General features: G+C 33.4%; 1 protein-coding gene across 1 annotated transcript; it reads left to right on the forward strand.

Annotated features, from left to right (window-relative positions):
* Window positions 1–530: 530 nt before the first annotated feature.
* LOC148959057 (ubiquitin-like protein 5) lies at window positions 531–6,918 on the forward strand. Its single transcript, XM_089111327.1, has 4 exons — window positions 531–689; window positions 3,513–3,596; window positions 5,539–5,576; window positions 6,299–6,918. Exons 1-4 carry the CDS (start codon window positions 634–636, stop codon window positions 6,340–6,342), a joined length of 222 nt encoding a protein of 73 aa, XP_088967453.1. The 5' UTR covers window positions 531–633; the 3' UTR covers window positions 6,343–6,918.
* Window positions 6,919–12,864: the final 5,946 nt, after the last annotated feature.

The following is a 12,864-nucleotide window of genomic DNA, read 5'->3' on the forward strand; positions in this document are numbered from 1 at the left end:
CGATGTTCACGCTGATACCCACGTGAACCAGCACGTGAAACAAGTTGGACCTTCGTACCGTAACACAGCAAAATCCTAAGAATCGTAAGACTTTTCCAAATCGTAAGAATCATGTTTTCAAGGTTTTCAATGTGTTTTCATGGTTATGCTTCAAAAGTTGAAGTATTTTGTTAACTTTTAATTCCATTTTGGGGATACGTAGGCCTAGATTATTTGGAGAGAGACTGCCCACATCTAAAAAGGGTCTGTTGCAACACCGAATCCCACGCAGGGCCATGATTCGTTTATCGAATTTAACGTGTTTAGTGTTACTATCGGACAAAAAATTTGGGGCTAAAAAGTAACACTCATTCCTACTTCTATACAAGAGCTTCAGTTGGTATTTAAATTTTCTGTGAGGGTTAAGGGAAAGTCTTCCTAAAAATTCTGAAAAAGTGACAATTTCTGACAAGTTTGGCCTTCAGCATGTAGCCTCTGATCATTTTCTTTACTGGGGCCTGGTTGTTGCAGCCACCTTTTTTCTCACGAATACGAGATTATGAGCCAATTCGAGATTGATGTTTAGACACCGTGCGCCATATTTATCATAAGACGTTGGTTGCACTTCTTTTTATTGTACAAAAAAGACCAGAAATGATCGAGGTTACATGTAACGATCGTCTTGGGAAAAAAGTGAGAGTGAAGTGCAAGTATCCTTTTCTGTGGTTTTAATTGAACGAACTTCCCTGACTTGTGAAACATTCTCTGTTCTTGGCAATTTTTTATCTACACTCTTTTTTTTATAAGAACAATTTTATCAGAACACGAGCCTCAAAACTGGTCAAAAGTTAAGAACAAAGTGAGAACAAGCTGAGGCTGAGCTTCTGCAAAATGCAATTTTGAACAACGTTTTTTCTCAAAATCGAGGATTTTTAGCGATGTTTGGGTGCTTTTTCGGTGAATATTCAAATTTGTCAGCAAATTAAGGCTGTCTCACTCACTTTGTTGGCAAATAAGGCCTGAACACCTCATTAGATCGAAAAAGCTAGCAATAGCACTGCTTACACCCTCTTAATTTAAGAACAAATTAAGAACAATCCAGCCTCAGATTTTCGAAAAAATTAAGAACAGTCAGCCTGAACTGAAATTCACTGGTTCTTATAAAAAAAGAGTGTAACTTCAATTCTTCACATTTATTTGCCAAAATTTAGTGGATTGGATCCCAAAAAATAGATCATAGTCTACATGACATAGAAGTAGAATCTTTATGTTGAATTTGTCTGTGCCGAAGGTTTTATGCTGTTTGCTGTTTGGCCCGTCAGACAGCGAATTACCCCATTTTCGAAATTTAGTTTTTCTATATGGTCAGTGGGGGGAAAAAATGCGCATTTTTGAGAAATTTTCGGTTTCCCCCTGATTGTTCACACATATTGGAAAAAATTATGTATAGTTACAAAGTAGCCCTGATAAGTTCCTTTAGCAACAAAAAATTGCTACCCTTTCTTTAAGAGATTATTTTTTAAGAATGAAAAACTGGTGCGCATTTTTTAACCACAAAAAGGAGAAAAAATGCGCACATGTGGCAAAAAACTACGCACCTCTCAATTACGGAAGAATGTTGATTTGATTCAATAAATTTGTTGATATTTGCTGTAAATAATTTTTTTAAATCAAGATTGTCTTTGCAGCTTTCCTGATGCTTAAAACGCCCCTTGAAACTTCTAGCAAAGCGTTCTCCATATGTCTCTCTTGCCAAGATTTTGCTTTTTTTACATACGTCTTCAGCATTTTGCTTTCAATCTATGCAATGCGACTTAATTTGTAGTCTTCTAAAATAAACTGATCTTGTCTTCAGTGGAAAAGCTTTTATAGCCATCAAGAGACACGCAACACATAAAATGGCCCATAAATAGCATCTATTGTAATTCACTTATTGCTGTTTCAGCAAGGTAAAATTTAAATATTACATCATAGTCATCTGACGACAGTTAGATCAGCTGACGGAATCAAAACTTTGACATCCCCCCGAGATAAGGTATTCCCTTCTGCCCCTCTGCACAAGATAACTTCTTGGTATATTCCATGCAAAGCGTCTTTTGATACGTTTTTAAAAGAATTATTAGAAAGGCAAATGCTCTTATGAAAAGGATCCAAAGTCTTTTTAGAAAGTTATAACTTGTCCTTTTATGTAAACTTCTTGGTTTCTAGAAAATAATTTTCCCAAATCCATATGGTTGTGAAATATGGTTTCATTCTTGCATATGTCACATGTTTTAAGAACAGATACAGAGCCTTTTTCCGACGAAAATATAACTTTATGGTGGGCATTTTTTCCCCTCACTACAGAAAATTTGAGGTTAAAAAATGCGCAGGCCCCTCTAGACATGCCACTTGGGAGGAGTAACAACATCTGTTTATGGGCAATGACCTTAACACTGAAGTAGTGTAATGCTGTGATAATACCTTTGGAATGCAGTCAATGAGCTGAGAAATCGAAAAGTTTACCGTTGTCATGGAAAACTTGATATCATCATAAATTGGAGCTTCCGCTTTTCAAATACGTAATGAAAAACAAAAGAGCACTATTTTTGGATTTGGTTTTCATTGAAACTATCATCAAAGGTTTGGTTTATCATGCCTTATCTCAAACTGTTGGTTACTCCTCCACAGCGCTGTAGAAATGGGTGCGCATTTTTTACTCCCAAAATCGCCATGCGCATTTTTTCCCCCCACTGACCATACACATTTCAATGGGATTTGTTGAATGTTATCACTACAGCAGCAAATTCCAGTCAAATCTAAAGAAATTTCTAAATATTCAAATTAAAGTAACTTGCAACTGTCATGAAGTTTTTAGTATAAAGCTACTCCAAGATGAATATTTCAAGTTTAAAATAAGATATAGATGATTTAATGTATATCATATTTAAGTATATATATAGGCATCACTGCTTGCAGCTCGAATCCATCCAGTAGCATGTCACAGCTGGTCCAGCAATGCAAAAGTCCATGCATGTTTTCCAACCTGGCTTCTGTCATTCTTTTTTTGTATTCTAATTGCCTTCTTTACTTTCTTACAGTCTTATGTCCTTTTTATTGTTTCCTTCTATCCATACACAGTTCATTTGTTTTCCTGAATTATTTCCCGTATCTTTCACTAAGTGCCTTGCTTGTCCCCACTTGTTATAGGAATAAATATTTCTTTCAAATTCAAGCCCTTTTTATGCTTTATCTTTCTATTATCTTATCATTTTCTTTCGATTTTTCTTTCAGTTTCTCATTGATATTTAATTCTACTTCTTTTTCCTTTCTTTTATAAAGTTAGGATTTTGAATAACTTCTAATTTGATCCCTATCTCTCCTGTCCTCCTCTCTTTCTTTAGCATCCCCACCTTGTGTTTTTTAGTTTTCTGTTTCTTTTGTTTTTCCTTATCCGATGTATTAGGCTCTGTATACCATTATTCTCTGATACAAAATCATTGACGTCTTAACCAACTGAACTGCCTTGATGATATTTGCCTTGACTTGAAAAGTGCAGATGACACTGTTGGGGATTTGAAATTATTAATTGCAGCACAGACTGGTACAAGACCAGAAAGAATTGTTCTCAAGAAATGGTACAGATTTTGTCATGCATATTCAGTTGTTTTCTTAAATATATATTACTTAGTATAGAAATTTTAGTTTAGTTGCATCCATTGATATGGTTGAATAGACAAGTAACATTTCAAGACATTTCAAGTAACATTTCAAGACATAAGAACATTTAGTCAGACATTACCCACCCATTTCTCTTTATCATCAGTGCCAATATGAAAGAGCAGTCCTGGTTATATGAAAATTTTTTATCATACTAGTAATTGCACTCCCTGAAAAGTAGAGGGGTGCCATCCATGAAACATAGACTTTTAGTATAATATGGCATATATTTCAAGGGGTCTATCACTGTTTGACAAAGTGTATGAGGCTATTATAAAGCAAATAATTTTTACTGAATTTTAAAAGAAGTTTCTTGAAAAGATAGTACTGTATTTTGCCATGTATATGACACATCTTTGCATAAGACACATTCTTAATTCCATCTTTGGATTCTGAAAATAGTTTTTACCATTTCTTACCATGTATAAGCACACCCCCTGCTCTCAGTTTTTGTAAAGCATGTATCTTTCAGTTAAAGAATAAACTATTGACACTAAATCTATTGACAAATTATACTATTGACCTTAATATAATATTATTATATACTATTGACTATTGACACTAAATATTTACACTAAATCTGTGGAGGAAAATTCGCTCAAACTGCAATGTTTGAAGTAGAAAGTTTACCATCATAAAATAATCAAAATCATCATTAACGATTACAGGTTTGAAAATCCATAAGATTCTTGTTTGTCATCTGTTCCATCCACAACTGACAGGGGTGTGCCTTCCAATTAAGAGAATGCAGGGTACAACCCTTCCATTTTGGAGTAAAAAAGCTTTTGTCAGATAATTTTTCTATCCCGGCTGGAGAATCTGGAAGTTTTTACTAAATTTTCAATAAAAGTCCGGTTATTCAATTGGGAAAACTGGTGCTCCAAATATCATATGATTTTGTCTATGAAATTAAACTTTGCCTTGAAAGGAAATGATAGGAGAGTCAATGTTACCATTGTATAAAACGCACCCTCAAACAACAACAATTCAAAAGAAAGGTGTGCATTATGCATGGCAAAATATGATATTTAAATAAAAAGCATATATCAAGTTTTATTGGCTCTGTTGCAATGGCTGCGTATTGTTTTGAGAAAGGATTTGATCCCAGAATTTGAGAAGTAATTTGATCCCAGACTGTATTCATTTGAAAATGCTGTTTAATGTGGAACCATTTGAAAATAGAGTCATTTGAAAACTGATAGTTTTATTGGGAACAGCAAGAAACTGTGGCATTTGAAAGTAGAGTCATTCATTCTTAGTTTCAAAAAGGGCTCAAATAAAGGATATGATGACAGATCAAAATGGAGTAATGGAAATACCTTTGTTTTTATTTTGACCAAAATGAAGTTGCCTGGAGTAATTGGAACAGTTAAAAAAATAATGAAAGTGGAATGACTTGTAAAAAGATCTAGCAAAGACAGAGTAACGGGAAAAGGCCTTAAAGATTGATTATGCTCCCCACATCTACTTCAGACAATATTAACAAGAATTTAAAAAAACCCATAGACATAAAGAATAGTTAGTCAAAGCATGACACAGTGCAATATAAAACAATCCAAAACATTTGCATGCCTAATATTACCAGGAAGGAAAAGTGTGGCTATCATGGAAATCAGAAGCCTTAAACAGATTTCCTTATCAGTTGCAACTAGTGGATTGTTACAAAATGAAGCTTTTCTTGGAAGATGAGGGTAAATTTGAATATATGTTTTATTGCAATTGATGTGTAATACTCAGTTTTTAACTTCAAGTTAATTGCCAATGTTCTGTTTTAAACATTTTGCAACTCAATTCTGCAAGCCTGGAATTGTTATGTCTGGAAGGATTTTATTTGACTTCATGTTTGCAAACCTTTTCCAGGTACACTATCTTCAAAGATCATATCACCCTCAGGGACTGTATCTTTTCATCAAGAATTTGTTTGGTCAATGCCAACATGTGCATGACTTAAACTTACTTTATAAGGTGGTTTTCTTCTCAATTATTGCACAAGAGTTCATTGAATTTTTCTATTCAAAAGCTCTTATAATCTTAAAGGTGATAAGGTCTGTTTATTAGGTAATACCGAGCAGTTGGAATAGGTTGTGTTAGATTTCTGTTTTAACCATATTAATGGAAAACAACTGGATTAGAAACTATGAGGAACTATTTTACATTTGTGAAAGATAACAAATGTTGCTTGAAATTATAGCTAAATTAAGATACCTAATTTTCCCCAAATTTCAATATTGCCTGACATTATCTCTAAATGTTTTTGTCATATTGTAATTCAAATTAGATAAATTTGTTACACAATTTGGAAACAAGCTATAGTTTCACAATGAACAAAAAAATGTCACCTTGTGGTCCTTTCACATGAAGTGTGGATACGCCTTGTTGATATTTCACAATAGTTGATTTCTATCAGAATAACCTCAGGGCAACAATTCTTAACATAATAACAGTATAGATTATATGGAGCACAGAAAAGGCTTTGTAAAAAGTTAGCGTAATGTCCCATTTTTGAAAATTTGGGTGTCTGTAACAGGTCCTTTTTTAACCTTTTGCAGCATGGAATTTTATTGCAGGGGTCTGTTAGACCTGAAAAGTTCACTTTTATTTTCATTGACCCCTGAAACAGATGAAATAAATGATGGAATGAATCTTGAGCTTTATTACAAATAGGACAACCGCTCAGATCAACTCACCTTTGATAACTGGTGGATTTAGAAGATTTGCAGAGCTGTATGCTTATTGTATTCAACCTTGGACTTCAAGACTCATTGCCAACCTATGTGCACAAAAATGAACATCTAAACATATTGTAGGTGCTTGTTAAGTAAACAAATGGATGTTCTTTTCTCAAATATTTCCACCTTTTAAAAAAGTCCTGGTTTGAATCATGAAAAATATTTCCATCTGAATGTAAATTTGGTATTTTCTATTTTTTGTTACCTTTGCTTTACTTTTTACAACTAATTTTTTTGCTTCAAAATTATGGATTATGGAAAAATTTGAAATATGCAGTTGTTTTTATAATATTTGACAGCTTGTTTGAGATGATACATATGTTACCTGGATTTATTAAGATTAATGATATTGCCTGTCATCGAAGATGCAAATGTTTTGTATAACTTTCTTTTTAACTTCTTCATTTCTTACTTTAAAATGTATATTAAAGCAAATTTTATTTAGACATTCAATGAATTATTATCATTTTTGTTAAAATATTTATTTTGATATACGATAGTTTTGAATAAAGGGCCTTTCATATCCCTTGTACATATTTCAATTTTGAATTTTGTTATAATCACAATTCTGATTTGACAACCGACTTTTAACATCAAGGTATCAAAATTTGTCCTTATTCATGATTTTTTATTTTACGCTTCCTATCCTTTATAAAACTGCGGAGAGAAAATTTCACCAAAAAAGGGTTTAGGAATATTTATAATTACCTGTGAAGGATTTTGGAAGCATATTCAGTGAGATGAAAAGTTTTTACTATTTCCCCTCTAAGACTGATAAATTCGTTTCAAGTCAGACAGTTGCTTGCCGAATTGAAATGTTTTATCTCCAACTTGCTAGGCAGCCATTTTGTTCCAGACTACTGGAAAAGGGAGTCGTGCTTGCGATTTTTGCAGCCTAGCGCTCCAGTCATTTAGGACAATAGGCAAGGCAAACCTTTGTGTCAAGAAATCGAAGCAAAAATTGCAGAAGAAAGATGAAGAAGCAAGATATGGAAAGTATGTGACAAAGCTGGAAAATGTTTGAATTGAATGAGAAGAACCTAAAAAAAACTTCAACACAGCGGAGATGCTAAGAAATTGATTTGTGTCGGTTAACAGGAATAGCATTTCAAGGGTGTTATCCAGACCATAGGATCATGGTAGAATCAACTTGCTTCATGTTCATACTCGCTTGCTTTCCTGGGTACCAGACTCACTAGGGTAGAACCAATATCGCTAAAGAAACGCTATTTTGTACAAATGTTCTCGAACTACCGAGTTTGTCATACAGAATGCTTGCCTCAAAGCCTTTGGCATTGGCAACTGGCTATTTGAATGAGATCTTTGCCGACCCGATGGAGAATCAAAAAAATCATAAAGCAAACCAGGCGGGGTTAAATTAAATAAATATACAGAGAGCAAATCTTTAGTTGGCATTTTCAAATCCGTGAGACCTAAACTGAAATCAAGTCCAATATCACTGCCATTGTAATTTTAAAGCCTCGTTTTCATTAGAGTCATAAGATTCTATGACGCTCATGATCAAGTGAAAACACCAAGAACCATAATCATGAAATGGTTAGCACGTGATTTGAAAGACATGACATTAGGATCGTAAAAGTTAAAAAACTTGTTTGATCCTTATGATCCTTACGACTGGATGTTCCCTTGTATAGTGAATTATGTGAATAAATTCCCTGATTTCCAGTCGAAGGCAGCATGAATTGCTCCTTCTGCTTATTTTCTGTAAAAACATACAACAGATGATTCTTTCGCGATTATAGAAAATTCACTCTTGATCTATACATACACGACTTGAGAAAAAAGAATCTAGAAACAACAATTAACTCGATTCAGGAGGCAAACAAACTATATGATTTACTTCATGACGAATTACTTAACACCATTGATAAACATATTCCCCTAAAACCAATAACAAAGAAAATGTATAAGCAAAGATTATAATTCTGGATCACTAAAAGAATCCTAAAATCGATCTCAACTAAAAATAAATACTATAAGAAAATCCTTAAAACAAAAACGCTAATATCTATAAAAAATATAAGTATTGTAGAGACCTTATTAATTATCTTATCAGAAAGAGCAAAAAAGACTACTATGCCTTATATTTTGAGAAATTCCAGAAAACAATAAAAACTTTGGTCTGGAGTTAATGGAATAATCAACACACAAAATAATAACAACAGCCATAACCTTAATTTGCATTTACAATTATTTACAATTTTCACTAATGGAAAATTTACATCTTACAGCAAAACTGTTGCTAATTCATTTAACGAGTACTTCACTTTAGTGGCACAAAAGCTAGTAGAACAAATGAAACCATCTACAAAAGATTTTAGCGATTTTTTGACAAATTCGAATTTCAATAGTATTTGTTTAGATCCAGTGACTTCAGAGGAAATCAACGACATAATAGCTAATCTTGATGTAAGTAAACCAAATGATTCTTATGATGCTCGTACTAAGCCTATTAAACTAGTTATGCCGTTGACTTCCTCTAGAGCCACTGTTATGTCGCTATACTATTTCTGAAACTTTTCCTGTGAAAACCAACTCCTCTTTTTTTGAAGATGTCTTTCCAGACAAGTTCAAATTTGCAAAATTTACGCCTATACATAAAGGCAAATCGAAACTGCAACATGGCAATTATCGTCCTATTTCGATTCTTCCAATTTTTACCAAAATTCTTGAATTCTCGTTTGGTAAGTTTTTAGGAATAAATGATATAATATACTAAACAGAGAATTTTGTAGAAAAACTTAGCACACTGCCTAACCTCGAATTTTATTTCACATTCTTACTAATCGACCATGGAGATTCCAAATCCAAAAACCAAAAGTTATCACCGGAAGTTGCTGTTTTTGATGACGTCATCGAAAAATGACCAAAAATCTTTAAAAATCAGCCAAGGACTCGACCTCAATTTTTCTTGCATTTTTGCACCAAGTTAACTATGCAGATTTCAAATCTGAGATGAAATGAAAAATATCTTAAGCGTAAGTCAGATTTGGTGATGACGTCATCAACTGGGAGAAAATTCACTTTGAACCTTTTTAATTGTTTTCTCGCAACTATCATTGTCAAATATGTTCCATATTCGAACTGCACACATTCAGTGCTTTTGAAAGATGTATTGAATTACTATTATACTTACTTTGAAACGTTCTTTCATGACGTCGTCATCATTTTATGACATCATCTTCCTTTAAAGGTAATTGAATTACGCGTGAAAGTATACCTAAAAATCTTTAGCTAGTTAAAAAGTCATTCAAAATTAAAATTTCGTCGTATAGAAAATGATATGGAATCCATTCATCCTTCATCACTTTCTCCTTTGCTGGAACTCCCAAAGAAATTGTAGTTCCACTCATCATCGTCTGCTTCAAGCTGATCACCGTTATTTCCCACGCCCTGGTCCTCATTGGTTACGGAATTTTCTTTGATTTTATCACTAGAGCGCTGCAGATCTTGCAGTTTTTTAGCGGAGTGTGTGTGGGGCCCTGTAAAAGATGAAAATAATTTGTGTGAAAAAGATTTTGGGAATTAGTTGGCTGACTCCAGTATTTTTCTGCAGATATTCAAAGCTTTTTTAACGTTGACGATCGAATATTTTTCTCATCAAGCCGTTAAGAATTTTTTTTCTCTGTATATCCTCTCAGTGCAATTTCTCATTGCAATTGCAATTATCAAATTTATGTTCAAAATTAGAATCTATAAAGAAATTTTGTTCTTTTAAACCACACTAATACCACCTGTAGGCCAGATCATTCTTTCCATCATATGTCTAACCAAAGCTTAAAGGCAATTTATCTTACTTTTGGTACTGTAACCAATAGTAAATGCTTGTGTTGACCAGTATGGATCTTGAAGGTTTGTTCTATATTCGCAAACACGAGTGCGTTCGAAATTAACTGCTTTCCTTTTTGGCCCTGGTTAAGCCTTGAACTAGCTTTACAAAGTAAGTTTGATACAATAAGAACCAGACCAGATCATACAAATTGTTCTTGATAAGTTATCAAGTGGCTGGTCGTATTTATTTTGATTAAACAAGGACGACTCGATAGAAATATGAAAAAGTTTTGATCTACCTAATAATAATAGCTTAAAAAATTTGAATAACAGCAATATAAATACAGTAAATAAAAACCCCGAATCATACGTCCATGAAACCATAGATGAAAAAATTCTAGAAACTGATTCCTGCGAATTAAATACAGTTGACATTCTTAAGAATATCAGGATTAAAAATAAAAAGGATCTCGTAATTGCATACCTAAACATTAACTCAATCAGGAATAAAATTGAACCATTAAAATTAATGGTTTCAAAATATGTCGACATTCTTACAATCGCCGGAACTAAAATAGATAAAACTTTTACAACAAGTCAATTCATGATCGAAGGCTTTTGAGAACCTTTCAGAAAGGATAGAAAAAAAATGGTGGAGGCCTTCTTACCTATGCAAGAGAAGGGATCCTTGTTAAGAGCTAACAAATTACAAATTTCCTAATGACATGAAATATGCACCACCGAAATAAAACTTAGAACAAAAAAATGGCTACTACTTAGCATATATCGCCCACCCTCCCAATGCTAAAGCTATTTCTTTGAAGAGATCGAAAAAGGAATCGATTTCTTCAGCAACAAATTTGAAGATCTTATCGTTATGGGCGATTTCAATTGCGAAGTGGGTGACAGCGCAATTAAGGCTTTCATGGACACTTATAAATTAGTTAACTTGATCAAGAATCCAACCTGTCATAAGTCAGACAACCCACGATGTATAGATTGATACTGACAAACTGTCAGTAAGTCACTTTCAAAACACGACTAATGTTGAAACAGGGTTGTCTGACTTCCACGTAATGATACTGAGCATACTCAAAGATTTCACCAAGAGAGGTCCCAAAATACTTACATATAGAGACTGCAAAAAATTCGATATTCCGAGCTTTAGATCTGAAATTTTGAGTCATCGAATACTAAACTTTAGAGACTACGGAAGTGTTGATATCTTAGTCAAAACTCTTCTTAATAAACATGCCCCCATTAAGAGAAAGTATGTTCGTGCAAACAACAGGCCATTTATGACGAAAGAATTACGTAAGGCAAAAATGCATCGTAGCAAATTAAAAAATAGATATACTAATAACAAAAATGAGGAAAATCATAAAGCATATAAACGGCAAAAAAACAAATGTGTAAAGTTATTACGTAATGCTAAAAGCAGTTATTTTAGAAACCTAGACTTAAGTAATCTTACAGATAATCGCAAATTCTGGAGAGTGATCAAACCGGTCTTTGCAGAAAAGATAATAACAACACCCTCCATTATATTGGAAGAAAATGGAGAATTAATTAGTGATAACCGCAAGATTGTAGAATCATTTAACAACTACTTTATAAACATAACACAAGGTCTAGGAATTCAACAAGATATAGCTCACTTGTCAGTTACAGAAGGTATAAATGACCCAATTGATAAAGTCATTGAGAAATATAAAGACCACCCAAGTATCATAAAAATAAGAGAAATGTACCCTGACCCACAGCCCTTTGAATTCAGGGAAGTAAGCAGTGGGGAAATTTGGGATCAGATAAACAAACTTAATACCAGAAAGGCCTCACCAATAGAAAGTATACCTGCTAGGATATTTAAAGAATATTCAGACATTTTCTCTGAAATTTTACAAAGAGCGTTTAAGGAGGACCTATCTAATATGACATTTCAAAAAGAACTCAAATTAGATGATATATGCATAAAAAAGATGGTAAATTCAGTAAGAAAAATTATAGACCAATTGCTACCTTACCGTCCGCATCAAAAATATATGAGAGAATCATGGAATCACAAATTACTTCCTTCGCTCATTGTTTTCTATCACCACTGCTATGTGGTTTCAGAAGGAATTATAGCGCCCAACATACATTACTCAAATTCATAGAAAATTGCAAAAAAGTTCTAGATACTAAAAAAACAGCCAGTGCACTATTGATGGATCTGTCAAAAGCATTTGACTGTCTGAATCATGACCTAATGATTGCTAAACCAATGTTTATGGTTTTAGTAGAAGCGCCTTGAATTTCACATTATCGTACCTTAGCCAGAGAAAACAAAGAGTCAAAATAAACCCCTCTTTCAGTGAATGGAAAACCACGAGTGTAGGTGTGCCACAAGGATCAGTTTTGGGACATCTCTTGTTCAAATACACAAATGACATGTTTATGTTTATATCAAATAGCCAAATATGCAATTGTGCTGATGACACAACGCTATATGTCAACCACCAAGACATTAATCAGGCTATTAAAATACTAGAACAAGACGTAGTTATTTTGAAAGAATGGTTTCAAAATAATTATATGAATGGGGACAAATGCCACCTTATAAATTTTGGTAAAGGCAGCAATGACACATCTCTGAAAATAGATAAAACGATAATAGATAAACCAA

Source organism: Rhopilema esculentum, chromosome 11 (assembly GCF_057945365.1).
Source record: "Rhopilema esculentum isolate cy_ngs chromosome 11, ASM5794536v1, whole genome shotgun sequence".
In the NCBI taxonomy this organism is placed as follows: Eukaryota; Metazoa; Cnidaria; class Scyphozoa; order Rhizostomeae; family Rhizostomatidae; genus Rhopilema; species Rhopilema esculentum.

Excerpts from the sequence above, each read along its gene's own strand:
- LOC148959057 (XM_089111327.1), top strand. The coding sequence starts at position 634 with ATGATCGAGGTTACATGTAACGATCGTCTTGGGAAAAAAGTGAGAGTG. Across the intron at positions 690-3,512 it reads AAAGTGAGAGTGAAGTGCAA|TGCAGATGACACTGTTGGGG; the intron begins GTATCCTTTTCT and ends TGACTTGAAAAG. Across the intron at positions 3,597-5,538 it reads AGAATTGTTCTCAAGAAATG|GTACACTATCTTCAAAGATC; the intron begins GTACAGATTTTG and ends AACCTTTTCCAG.